General features: G+C 30.6%; 1 protein-coding gene across 2 annotated transcripts in view; it reads left to right on the top strand.

The window, feature by feature from the left end:
• The window catches only part of GABRG1 (gamma-aminobutyric acid type A receptor subunit gamma1), a 53638-nt gene extending 44224 nt beyond the window's left edge, over positions 1–9414 (top strand). For both annotated transcript variants that reach the window (XM_081046457.1, XM_081046456.1), the window contains one exon: positions 6838–9414. In XM_081046457.1, the coding sequence (XP_080902583.1) occupies positions 6838–7107 (270 nt within the window). In that variant the 3' untranslated portion in view covers positions 7108–9414. The remainder of the gene's footprint in view (positions 1–6837) is intronic.
• The last annotated feature ends 3734 nt before the right edge of the window (positions 9415–13148 follow it).

Here is a 13148-nt window from a genome sequence, read left to right on the forward strand (position 1 = left end):
GTACCTAACATTGCCCACTAAGGAAAGTGTGTTTATATTTTCCTACAGAAAAGACTCTTGGATAATCTTTCTAAAGAGTGGTTTTGTATGCTGTGGCTTTTCCCCAAGTGGTAGTTTCTTATAACTAAAAAAATTATTTAAGATCACTCTTTAAAGAGATTCTATGTTTGTGTGAGGATTTGGAATTCTAATAACATGTGGCCCATAAAATTAATTTAATTTTTAAAGTAAAGATTCCTCTTTAATATTAGTATTCACCTTGTTTGAAAGTCGTAGCTATAGAGTTCTGTTTGCTTTCTGTATAATTGTACTCTTTTACCCCCTTTCCAATCATATATCTACCTTAGCTTATATCACATCAAGTTGATATATTAGAATAGATTCTAAAATACATAAGTTTTGGGCGATAGGCTATAATATCTTGTTATAATGGGAATTATAAAACCTTAAAATAATATCTAACACTTTCTGAGTATGCCAGGCACTCCTCTAAGTATTTCACACGTGTGATTTCATTTATGATCATATGAGAGTACAAGTTCAGTAATTTGCACCAGGACAGCCTTAGGAAGTAAAGGATCTAAGACTCAAACTCATTTCTTTTTTCGTGCCAGAGCTCCAGCTTGTAATCCTTCCTTTATATTTCCTGTTCTCATAGAACTCAGAAAAGTAAACATGTGTTTCCCCAATATTAATAAAAAAGGCAATTTGTTGCTGGCTCCAGAAAATGTTTTCAAAGCATATTTGTTCCAATATACCCAAATAAATGAGCACTAAAATAAATATAAAATAGCTATGCAAGGTTGGCAAGCATATATCCTACCATAGTGTGTATGTAATGAGGCATAGAGTTTTCCATATTATCTCCTAACTTTGTAAGTTCTAGGATTTAATGCTGCTTCTGCCTCCCTGCATTTTTCATTAGTTTCTTTATAAATTTTTTTCATACTTATAAATTATATTTTACTCTCATGTTATATTCCAAGAACAAAATCCTTGTGAGTTTGTTTTCAGCAGAGCATATTGCTGGCAATACATATCTGAAAACTTATATTATAGATTAGCCTGTGACTTTCTCAAGTTGACATTATTTGAACTTATTCATAGGGCATACTATGACCCCTAAATGGACAAACCATCAAAGGGCAATGATGTCAACTTTAATATCTATTTGCTAAATTTTAGGTAAAGAAAAATGCCGGTTTTCTGCTATGTTCCTTTAATCAAAGCCAAGCATGCTCTCTGGATTTTCCATTTCATCATTTACTTATCCATACCTATGTTCAATTACTGCCTTGAAAATTTTACTTTTGGAAATTGTGAATGAAAGCCAAGCAGTGTGCAATCTCACATGGATTCTCTTATTTCATCCAAACAATATATACTGTAAGTAATATTATTATAATACCTATGGATAATAACCAACAAGTGGCCACAGCTAATCAGTTTCACTTCAGATCCTGCACTCTCAACCCCATGAGTACACGTCACATTTACTCAGGAAGCTAAAATATGGAGTAAAAACTTTAAAATTATGGCTTATTTAATCATTCATTCACTAAATATGTAAGGGCACCCATGTTCTAAATACTGTTCTGAAATAGTTATTTAAGAAAAAAATCTGTATGTTGAGTATTTAAAACTTAGCAACAAATCCAGGAAGCAAAATACTAAAGATGAAAAATAAGGAATAAAATGTAAATGCGGGCTTTGAAGCACTAAATTTCAAATATCAAAAGTTAAATTTGACATATTATGATTGACTACCTGGGTACAAAAAATATTTTCTTTAGAGCCTCCCACAATAAAGTTCTATAGGCTTTTCTTTCTCTTCAGTTATGTGACTCATGAGCTCTTTTTACTACTGAATGACACTTTAAATGAAAAACTGGAATCAGTAATCGAATCTGACTCCCTTCCTGGTTCTGTGTTCAGCCATATATTCTTGCTAATCAGGTAATTATTGAAGTACCAAATTTCAAAGTATTTATAACTCTTTTGTATAAATGATAGAAAACTATAGCTTTCTCATTGTGTCCTTCCTATCCTCACCTTCAATATTTTAGCTTACCTTTAATAGCTATTGTATTGGTTATTTTAAGACAATAGTTTAGTGGTTACCAGAGGGTAAGGAGGGAGGGGAGATGTAGATGAGGGTAAGGGGGATCAAATATATGGTGATGGCAGGAGAACTGACTCTGGGTGGTGAACACACAATGTGGTATATAGATGATGTAATACAGAATCGTACACCTTAAATGTATGTAACTTTGCTAAAATTGTCACCTCAATAAAATTTATTTAAAAAAAATAATACACTTAAATTTCTACTTCTTAATTCATTATTCTGTCATATTATGACTAATTCTAATGACAATATGACTATTATTTTTTGTGTCATCTATATCTATATATATCTCTATCTCTATCTCTATCTCTATCTATCTCTATCTCTATCAACTCTATCTCTATCTATCTATCTATCTATCTATCTATCTATCTATCTATATATATATATATATATATATATATATATATATATATATCTTACTTGAAATTTTCATCATCATCTTTTTCTCCATGGTGTAAAAACATTTTTAAGGATCAGTGTAATTTCTGTTTTTTGACCTCAGTCATTTCCTTGTTGCTTAATATTCTTATCTTTTATAACTGAGAATTTTCTTCATTCTTTATTCCAGTTGATTTCTGTTTTCTCCTCTAAAACTATTATTAGATGAATTTTAGACTTTCTAGGTTAGTTATACATGTATTCCAGATTTTATTTTTATCATATTTTTCATTGAGATATATATTTTTCTACATATTGTGGTCAACTTCCTCAAGATTGTATTTTACAATGCTTTAGAATTTCTTAATTACAATAATTTGATTTTCTGAGAACTCTTATTTTCTGACTGTTCTTCCACCTTTTGGACTTAAATGGACACAGTAGCTCTTCAAGTATTTCTGAGTGAACTAATTAGAAAGTTTAATGTTCTCTTACATTTCCTGAATTATTGGAATCAGTAATTCTAACTGTTCGTCATCATTTTTTCTTGGTTTACCTTGAGAGTTCTTGGAAATTTTTGTCCAATTGACACCTGCAAGTTTGGCATATAACTGTTAAGTTTGCAACTGTCAGATTTCACTTTCATTTGTGTGTATGGGGAGCATGGCATCAGTTTGCTTTCAAATATACACACATACACTACATAATGATGAAACTATTCCTAGGACATTCCAACATGAACTTCAGGAGCTCTAATCCTCCTTTGGGTGGCATGAGGTTATTTATTTGTTTTTGTTTATTTGAATTTTTTATTTTTAGAATTTATGGAGTTCTAACCCTAAGCAAACACCAACCTGTCATCATCTCTACTTCTCTGCATGTATGGTAGATGAGCAGTACTTTAGACAGGGCAGCTGTTCTGGAGATGGACTAATGCTGTGTTTTTCATCCCTTTTATCATTCCCAGTCCTCCTACCTTAGAGTGAGTCTCTCTGAAGCTTTGATGGGAAGAACAACTCTCACACTCATGTACCTATTTTTCAGCCTCTCCTGAAATGTGGCTTCCTTTGGTCTACTTTATCCATTGGCCTATTTCCATCTGTTCTTTGTCTTTTAACAACTCATCACAAATTATTATAAATGGTGGCTCAACATCATGAAGAGCCACCTAATTATCTATTTTTGACACTAATGTGCATTTTTAAAATTTTGAAATCCTGACTAGTACTTATAGGATTTTGTGAAAATAGAGTGGAGAAAACCTATGCTTAGGTTGGCATTTTCACTTGCAACTTTTTAAATAGGAAATTTAATAATAGGAATATTAGTATTATCTAATATTAATAACATGATCTAGTATTTTGTCAATTTATATTACTAATATTTAATAGCATTAATGATATTAGTATATGTAAAAATAAAATAAAATAATAAATAAATAAATAAATAAAAAATAAAATAAAAAAAGATTATATAAATATATAAACATAATTTGAACATACATGTTTTATTTACTATTTAATAGTATTTATTTGATATTAGTATGTCTTGGTACTTAAAATATATTTTATATATTAACTACATTATTAATATATGTAGTATAGTATTTAATATACAACCAGATACATATGAATATGTAATAAGGAGAATGGAATCGATTTTTTAAAATGTTAAGTTCTGCTATATTCTTAGTGACTTTTTGAAATTACAAAAAATGATATATTCTCTAAACTGTCATTTAAATTAAAAGACAATCCTATTTAATTTTGTTGTTTCTTTTTATGTCACTTAAACTGATTTATTTGTTTAATGCTTGCTATTTTGAGGGGTAGCAGGATCTTTCCTTGAAAAGTTGCAAGATGGGTAATATAGTTGCACTTCAGATAAATAAGGTTTGGAATGTGTATAGTGTTATACTGGTTTCTAAGTCACTAGTCTATCAGTCCAAATATTTTACTAATACTGTGTCAGCTCTTTGACTATTTTTCTCAGTACATATAAAGTCTATTTCCATTCACATTTATCATTCATTAAAGTATAGTTTCTTTCAATTTATGAATTTGTGGTGTTTTGGGGGTGGTAGCAGGCAACTGGAAAGTTGTCAATTTAAACTGTCACTTTAATAGAAGTTCTCCATGATTTTGAGCACCAAAAATTAGTCCACTTTTTAAAAATGAACCAATTGCAATTTTTATGCACTTTAATGTTTAATCTTTTCTGTTATGCAGAGTTGATATCTTCGGACAAACACATTGGCTTTCCATTTATGGCAGTTCTGAGTAGAATATGGAATGTGTTTTATTCCATATAACCTTGAAATTTCCAACAAACTTGTATTTTAATCACTTAAAATGAGCATTTGAACTATGGTATTTAAGTATAAGTGACAAGGAAATTAATACCAATTTGTCTCATTTTGTACATAATTTTATTGCTCCACTAAAACTCAGGAGTCTAGTAAAGTATCCCCAAGTATCAATCTCAAAAGTCTATCATTAACATTTAATAATATACTGCCTCTGCTGTTTGATACATCTAAGCCAGTGGAGTCGTGAATTTATTTGTGTTTAGGGCATTACTCCTTATCTTCAGGCTGCACATTTTCTTTCTAATATGGATATTATGACTCGTGTGATGCATTTATCTTTTTGAAATATCACAAAATGTGATTATTTTCTTCTTTTTGCATCTACTGAATGTTTAATATTTTGTGGTTTGGATTCTATGTTCCTCTTTAGAAATAAAATGTATTTAAGAGTAAGTCCAAATTTTAGATGTTCTCATTTTTCTTTGTTTAATATTTAAAACATTTTCCATATGGTATTTAATTTGTATGGTTTTGAATTATATTTATTTCAAAATTTAGGGTTAAAATTATAAACGTTTTCATTAGAAAGAATTTATGGTCAGATTAAAACAATTTTAATCACTGTATTAACTGTTTCGATAATAAAACCACTAATTATAATGAGTTGTAAAGTCATATCTTCAGATAACCCCTGAAATAAGCAGTAGTTCTGAAGGATGAAGAGTTACTAGAACTGCAATCTTCATTCATTTTTTACTTGCTATTTTTTTATTCAAGGTTTTTTTTTGTTTTGTTTTTGTTTTTTCTTTTCCTGGTACATTATTTTCTGGTAATATTTTTTGGTGTGGGCCAAGTTTTTGTTATTTTGTTGCTGCTTATTTTAACACAAACTTTATAGCCAATGGTGATATATCCTCTTCAGGAATCAACACTAGCAATGACAATAACATCAACAATAAGTGTTACTTATTGGCGGCTGAATACTTAATATGGTTCAAATATCTTGCTTGGTGCTTTATGTGCATCATCTCATTTAATCATCAAATAGTTCCATGTATTGTTACTGTGACTTTTGTACAGCAAAAGACACAGAGGCAGAAGAGCTGTCATATTTCCTGTTCAAGCTTACACAAGTCTACTGGGCAGAGCTGGAATTTCTGACCAAGCCTGTCTGACTCCTAAGTGATTGCGTTTAAGTTACATGGTATCCTGGCTTTGCTTGATTATTTTTTATATTGTAAAAAAAATATTTTTATTATTTAAATAGAATCTGGTGTCATAAAAAAGTTAATTTGATATGTGTCTCAAATCATTCTGATAATAATAGTCACTATTATTACTGGGCAAGATGGAGCACTGATCATTTTACATAGTTACGAAATTTACTCATCACAGACATCACAATAGGTAAGTGTTAATGTAATTCCATATATGAAGATAGCGACATTGGTAGAATGAGTTCTTCTGAAACCTGACTTTTAAACTCCTGCATATTCTCTCTCCCAAATATAATGCCTTGATCTTAGCCAGTACTACAAACCCCATCATATCTTTTTTATTCATTTATGGCTTCTCAAAGTTTTTTTGCATTATCAAAATGTCATCTTTGCTATTTGTTCTCATTATTACTAAAAATAAATAAATTACATAATGTAACAATAGCAAACAGATACTTATGGCATTGTAAATGTTTAATGTAAAACATCATAGAAATATACAGTTTATTTTTGTTTTAAAATTAGATACGTGTTTGACAATATTTTAGTGGATCATCTTTCTAAAGGTATAAAACATGATTCATTTTTGAGGGAAGTTTTTTTCTGCATGACCTTTGAATTATAAAATGATATTATATGTTACAAAGTAAATTATAATGTAAAAAAACATTTGGGTTGAATACCTCTTTGATTTTTAGACACCAAGATTATTTTTTCTGTTTATCACTCTTTTAGAGTTTGCCTCGAGGGGACAAATTGATCTTTGGTATGCTGTTTTCTTTCTCATTCATTATTTTACTCAGATATCCCTTGGACTCCATCCGGGATCCACTCTGATTCCAATGAATAGCATTTCTCTGCCACAAGGAGAAGATGATTATGGGTATCAGTGTTTGGAGGGCAAAGATTGTGCCAGCTTCTTCTGCTGCTTTGAAGACTGCAAAACTGGATCATGGAGGGAAGGAAGGATACACATACGCATTGCCAAAATTGATTCCTATTCTCGAATATTTTTCCCAACAGCTTTTGCCCTGTTCAATCTGGTTTATTGGGTTGGATATCTTTACTTATAAGTTCTATTCACTAGGAAAAGAATCATAAGAAGTTTAACTAAATTCAGTATAATCTACTGCACTTCGGTAACAGGAAGTTTAAATCTAAAATGCAGAAAATCCAATGGTTAAAATGTGAATAGTATTATAACCATTTTAAGGCTTTCATAGGTAAGTAAAGTAGCAGCTTTCATATTAATTTACTTTATGTAAAACAGATTAGGTGTAAGATTCAGTATATTAAAAGTACTACTATATATTTTACTTGAATTTTATTTATTTTACTTATATCACATTAGGATTTTGAACTTTTAAGTTCCTTGATTCACACACTAAAGATGGAATAATTTTAAGATATATTTTATTTCAATATAGCCTATCACTATTTTTATTGAGACCCTGACACAATTACTAATATTCAAGTAGTAAATTTTTGCCTAGAAAATATTGTTAATTTGATTTTTTTCTTGCTCTTTATTTGGATGTCCTGATTGCAATAGAAATAGATGGAAACATAAAGCCATGCTTTCCTGGGATTTACTTCCAAGATATTTTACTGTCAAGAAGAAATTGATTTATTTTTAAATTCTTTATTAATTAAGAAAAGACCTATTTTTACCCTACTAAAAGGACAGTTTCTATTTGTGTTTTAATCAAGTCCATTGCCTGACACGATATTAAATAGAAATCAAGTTATATTTAGTTTTGATGATTTACAAACTATGATAGAAACCATCAAAATAATTTCTTTTAAATACAAGATGAAAGAAATAAGGATGTTACATGTAACCATTTTATTCTCCATTTCATAGAAATTATGTATGTAGTATGAAAAGCTTGACACTGAAATATTTGGCTCTACCAGCACTGAAATTAAGCACAGAGAGAATTGATTTTTTTCTTTATGCTCTACAGAAGTGTCACATTTCTCAAGTTAACCAAAGCACTGAGGAAAAGTGCTTTGTGGTTAAAGAATTATTACCTAGCAAATTGAGTAATAGTTCATATCGAGGATGTGGTCTTAATATGAACTATTAACATTGTTCAGCCTAGAAATGTTCTGGAAACATACTGTTAAACATTTGTTATATATTGCCTTTTCCATTTTCTAAGTTTGGACCCTGCCAGTTTTACAACTTCATTATAAATTGTTCCGATGTTCTTTTTCCTAGGAAATGAGAACAGGCTCAAAAGTCATGGTGGCGTTCTGTTAAGAGGCGTTTCTGATGAACATTGAGTGTGGGGGTTCTCTAAATTTGTAGAACCAGGAGCTTTGAAAGTTTCACTATAGTTTGACTATTGGTACTGTTTTCCAAAATGTATCTTTTGTTAAGAGAGTTAAATTTACCCTCGAATCATTACATTCCTGTAACTAGTTTGGCATATCAATTGTTTATATGAACTCCATATTTATTCACCATCACCTAATTTCCTGGAAAATCTCCAGAGTCATCTTGCAGGTTAAATTAAAAAAAAAAAAAAGTTTCCATTGCCCAGAGCAACTATTAGGATGAAGTTTTATGATCAAGGCCTATCTTATGTGGAAGAAGCTATCACCTGTGCATTTGACACTCTAGTTTTTAATACAATAATTCCTTTCATGGTTAGCGAACACATGAATGAGGTTCTAACATGGTTAAACCTGTTTTTAGAATATGCAGTTTTAGAAAATCTAAATGTATTTCATTGTGTGTTCCCAGCTATGTCTGAATTTTTCACTTTGCTTAGAAACCTTTGAAAAAAGTAAGCATAAATTGAACAATAATGCTAGAATATCCACCGACACTGCTTTTTTTGAATGGAGAGCCAAATTAAACTTTGGTCTTGTAATATATTCAATTACAAATTATTCATGCAGTCATTTTTGTAACACTGAGTATTGATAGTTATTCTTAAGGTGAACATTCATTTAGGGATACATGAAAAATGAAGTACCCATGAAGAATAAAACACTTTACTATAATGTTGACTAAAACATTTCCATGTTTTAAGATGTTATCATGGGGGCAGTGTTAATTCTTGGATTCTTTCAAGTCTCTCTGAGCATGACCGTATTTTAAAATACTTAAAAATGCTTAATATAAATAGCATGGATGTTTTCAATGGTGGTCCATTAACTTGGCTTTAAATGTTGGCAGTATTTACAAGTGCAAATAAAATTAATAAAAATATATGTTTTTCTATATGAATTCATTGTATATACCATCAAAACAACTTTGTTTTCAAAGCGAGTGGTATTTTGAGCAGTTTTATTTAAACGTGTTCGTCGGAAATAAAGGTGTACAAATATTATTGTTTCTAAAAACGAGAATAAAAAGGTGAACATGCAGTTTGACTCTTTTTACGAGAAATCAAGTGAAGCTGATTTGCAAAAGGAACACATTCTAATTCCTGTTTTTCTCTAAAGAAGTTTTGCCATCTTGAGAAGTATATATATACTATGTATATATATATATACTATGTGTGTATTAAAACTGTATTAAAATTGTAATACTCAATATACACTGATAACAAAAGATGCTCAAAGTGGTTACCATCAGCATAATTTTAATACAGATTTTTCCTTTCTTAGAACGAGTATACTTTTTTTTGGCACCGTGTGTGTGGGTGTGTGTGTGTGCAGCTCTGTCCTCCTCTTTCTCCAGTGAGTTATGTCTTAATTTATTGGATTCTGAAATTTGTGTTTCCTAGCTGTTCTAAATGTTTTTAACACTAACCAAAAAATGAACATGAAGGATGAGAAGGATAATTGAAGCACAAGGATTTAGAATAATTTGGAAAATGATTCATATACACCCATCCTCTAAGTAAGATACCAGGATCTAGAAGTTCCATGAAGGAATATTATGACTAGCACAATTTTAGTCTTTTGGATGTACAATTGCATGGTAATCATTTATTTATTCTTGAATTGCCTAGTAATTTTATGCTCACGTGAAATTAATTCCTAACATATCAAGTAGTTTCTGGAAAAAATAAATAAAACCTTAGATTGTCTGAAATTCAGTAGGGAAAGGGCAAAAATTCTTCAGTAAATTCATTCAGTAAAGGTTTAAAATAAGTAGGTAGTAGATAATTCATTAGATACATTTTAAATTAAAGACATAGATTTTGTTGAGTTTTAAAAACTTATTAAGTCTAGGGTGAGGCACAGTAAATGTGTATAAATAGAAAGATAATCACCAGAATTTTTTTCTTTAGTGTTCTCATATTCTGACATCAATAAATAGTCAGAAAATATGATATATTTTTTTTGTGCTTAAGAGCAAGGCCAAAATCTAGGGTTGCATGTTTGCCAACAAGTCAGAATCAAAAAGAATGGTTGGTAGCACTTTCACATGAAGGGGCCCATAATTGCAAAATGTGAAGTATTCCAAAGCAATGTATTGTGACGAAATGTATCTTGTACTTAGATTATACAACATGAGGTTTAGATAGGATTATTTGTTTAAGTACAATTTAAATCATGTACCAATAATTGCATCAACACATAATAAATGAGTAAATACGTATAAAAAATTTCTATACCAGTGCCTATTTTCACTCTTACAAAATTTCATGTAGCAGGATATCACTTTTGCAATTATTTCATTGATCATAGCCCTGGAGTTGAAATGATCCAATAGACATTTAATGATTTAGCATTTGTCTCACCAAAAATACTTGGAACTAATTTCTGACCAAACTTCTTTTCTTTACATCACCAAATTTATGTAACACCTCAATCTCATACCATATGAAGTCAAGGCATTCTTGGTACTGTTTCTGTTGGTCATCATTGTTTTCACTGCTGGGGAACGTCTGACAGATCACTGTCAAATCATAAACCATTACAAAGTCTCCCTCAAAAACATTCCTTATGGGGTTTTCAAACACTATTGACCACATTCCTCTAGTAAATGTTCTGCCATTTTTGTGTTTGCATTGTGAAAGGGACATAACCTAATTCAAATATTTATGCAGCACCTTCTATGTATAAGGAAGGTACTGATTTAGATACAATAGGGAATATATAAAAATGAACTCTCAAGGAGCATGCAATACGATTGGAGGATTAGTTAAACAATTTAAGGGAGGGAAGGAAACTCTGTGAAAGTTTCTTGGAGAATATGTGTTTAGAGATGGGAGTTTGAGAATTGAATATGTCAATAGGTGAGGTTAATAGAGATCATAGTTTCCAGTTCAGTAAACAGCTTGAATAAAGAAACAGAAGCATGGGTTCAAATAAAAATTCTATTTTAGTTGAAAGTTAATATTCATACAGTAACAGTCAAAGATGAAGATAGAGAGATAGGTTGAGCCCTATGGAGATGCAAGAATATAAACTTCTGGAGGCTCATGAAGAGTTCACAAAGACACTTGAGTATAGTAGGGCCATTATAAATACTGCAGAAGTTTCCTCTTATTGGTGTGTGATGTTTGGGGTAAGAAAATTCAGTTAGGAAGCTGCTATAACACATAAGGTGAGAGAGGAGGAAGGGCAGTACTCTGGTGATAGAAGTTCAGTGGAGAAGGGGGAAGATAACCCCTGAATAAAAAAGTGACATACAGGAAGTTGTGATTAACAGGCAACCTTAACTGAGCCTAAGGGGAGAGGGGATTCTATAATGAATAGTATTTGTGTGTAAATAGACACTAAAACACTTCAAGGAAATTCTAGATGTATTGCAGTCTTGTTTGCTGTTACTTTGAACATTTTAATCAAATGCTTATGTTTTTCTATCGATCTGTTTTTCCCATATTAGAGATGGAGAAAAAGAATAATCTCCTGAAGTACAAATGATATGGCAGTTCTGTCCAGATTACTATTTTTAATATATATTTTTTCTTATTAAAAGGGCATTCCCTTCAAATGACTTTCTCTTCTTTCTGAGACAAAAATAATAATAATGTATTTGGACAAAGAGTGGAAGGGAAGACAACTGTGAATAGAAATAGGCTGCTGTGAAACCCGGCAAAATCAGGATGTTGATATCTGATTCTCAGATGTTTTCTGATTCTCAAACAAGTTCTCAAATATTTGTCTCAAAATAAATTAATTTTTACTGTTGGACAATGAAATGTACCTGGAAACTTTTAATCCATGAATAGGTAAGATGAGAGACTTTGATAACTGTATTGCAGTTAAGCAGAAAGGACTAATTAACAGACTTTTAAGACATGGTTGACATAAATAGAAATAGTTTGGATCTCAGTAAATCAGTGTTGTAACAATTGTTTGCGTCAATTAAATGTATATCATCACTTTATAAAATAAAGTTTTATGGCTTGTGATTGTAATGGCTTTTGTTGTCTGCTTCTGCTTCATCATTTTGGGGAGCATTTTGTGTCTGGCAAAGGTATCTCAATGTTTCAAAGTATTCTGTACATTCATGATTCTAACTACAAATAAACGCAGTAATTTGTTACAAAATAAAGGATTACACTCTCTTAAAATGTGTCTTTTTTATAGTTTTTATATAGATATGCCCCTTTATTCTTTTAGAGTTTGTAATCATAACTTTAGCATTGAAGTTAATTTCTAATTGATGTTACTTCACATTTTTCCAATTAAGAAAATAAATTTAAGTTTCTCTTTGATTGAGAGTCCTGAAAATAAACTATAAAAGGTTAAGTAAAGACAGTTAATGTTTATGTATGATTTTCACTTCAAAGACTATGAATTTCTGGATTATTCTAACAACCTTTGATTTTGTCCTAATCTGAATTAGCAGATGGTCTTCCCCAGATGAGTCAATGAAGGCAGGGTTAATATTAGCTAGGGTTAAGAGTTGGGCCATTTCAAAATCTTGTATTATAAAATGCCTTATTTACTTTGAGCAAACAGTTAGTTAAAAATGAGAAAATCAGGAAAGAGGGTATATTTTCATTACCCGTTCTGCTCTCCCTTTTCTGCCATAGCATAGTACTAAAACAAAACAAAACAAAACAAAAAAAACCAAACGATTCTTTCTTCAGGTTCAAAGCTATTTTTGTAAATGACCTAATAAACAACCCACTCAATTCTATGTAAAGCTATGTCATTCAGTAAAAGCATAATCTTTGTTATCTCATTTCCAATA

Source organism: Rhinolophus hipposideros (genome assembly GCF_964194185.1).
Source record: "Rhinolophus hipposideros genome assembly, chromosome: 1".
NCBI classification, from domain to species: domain Eukaryota; kingdom Metazoa; phylum Chordata; class Mammalia; order Chiroptera; family Rhinolophidae; genus Rhinolophus; species Rhinolophus hipposideros.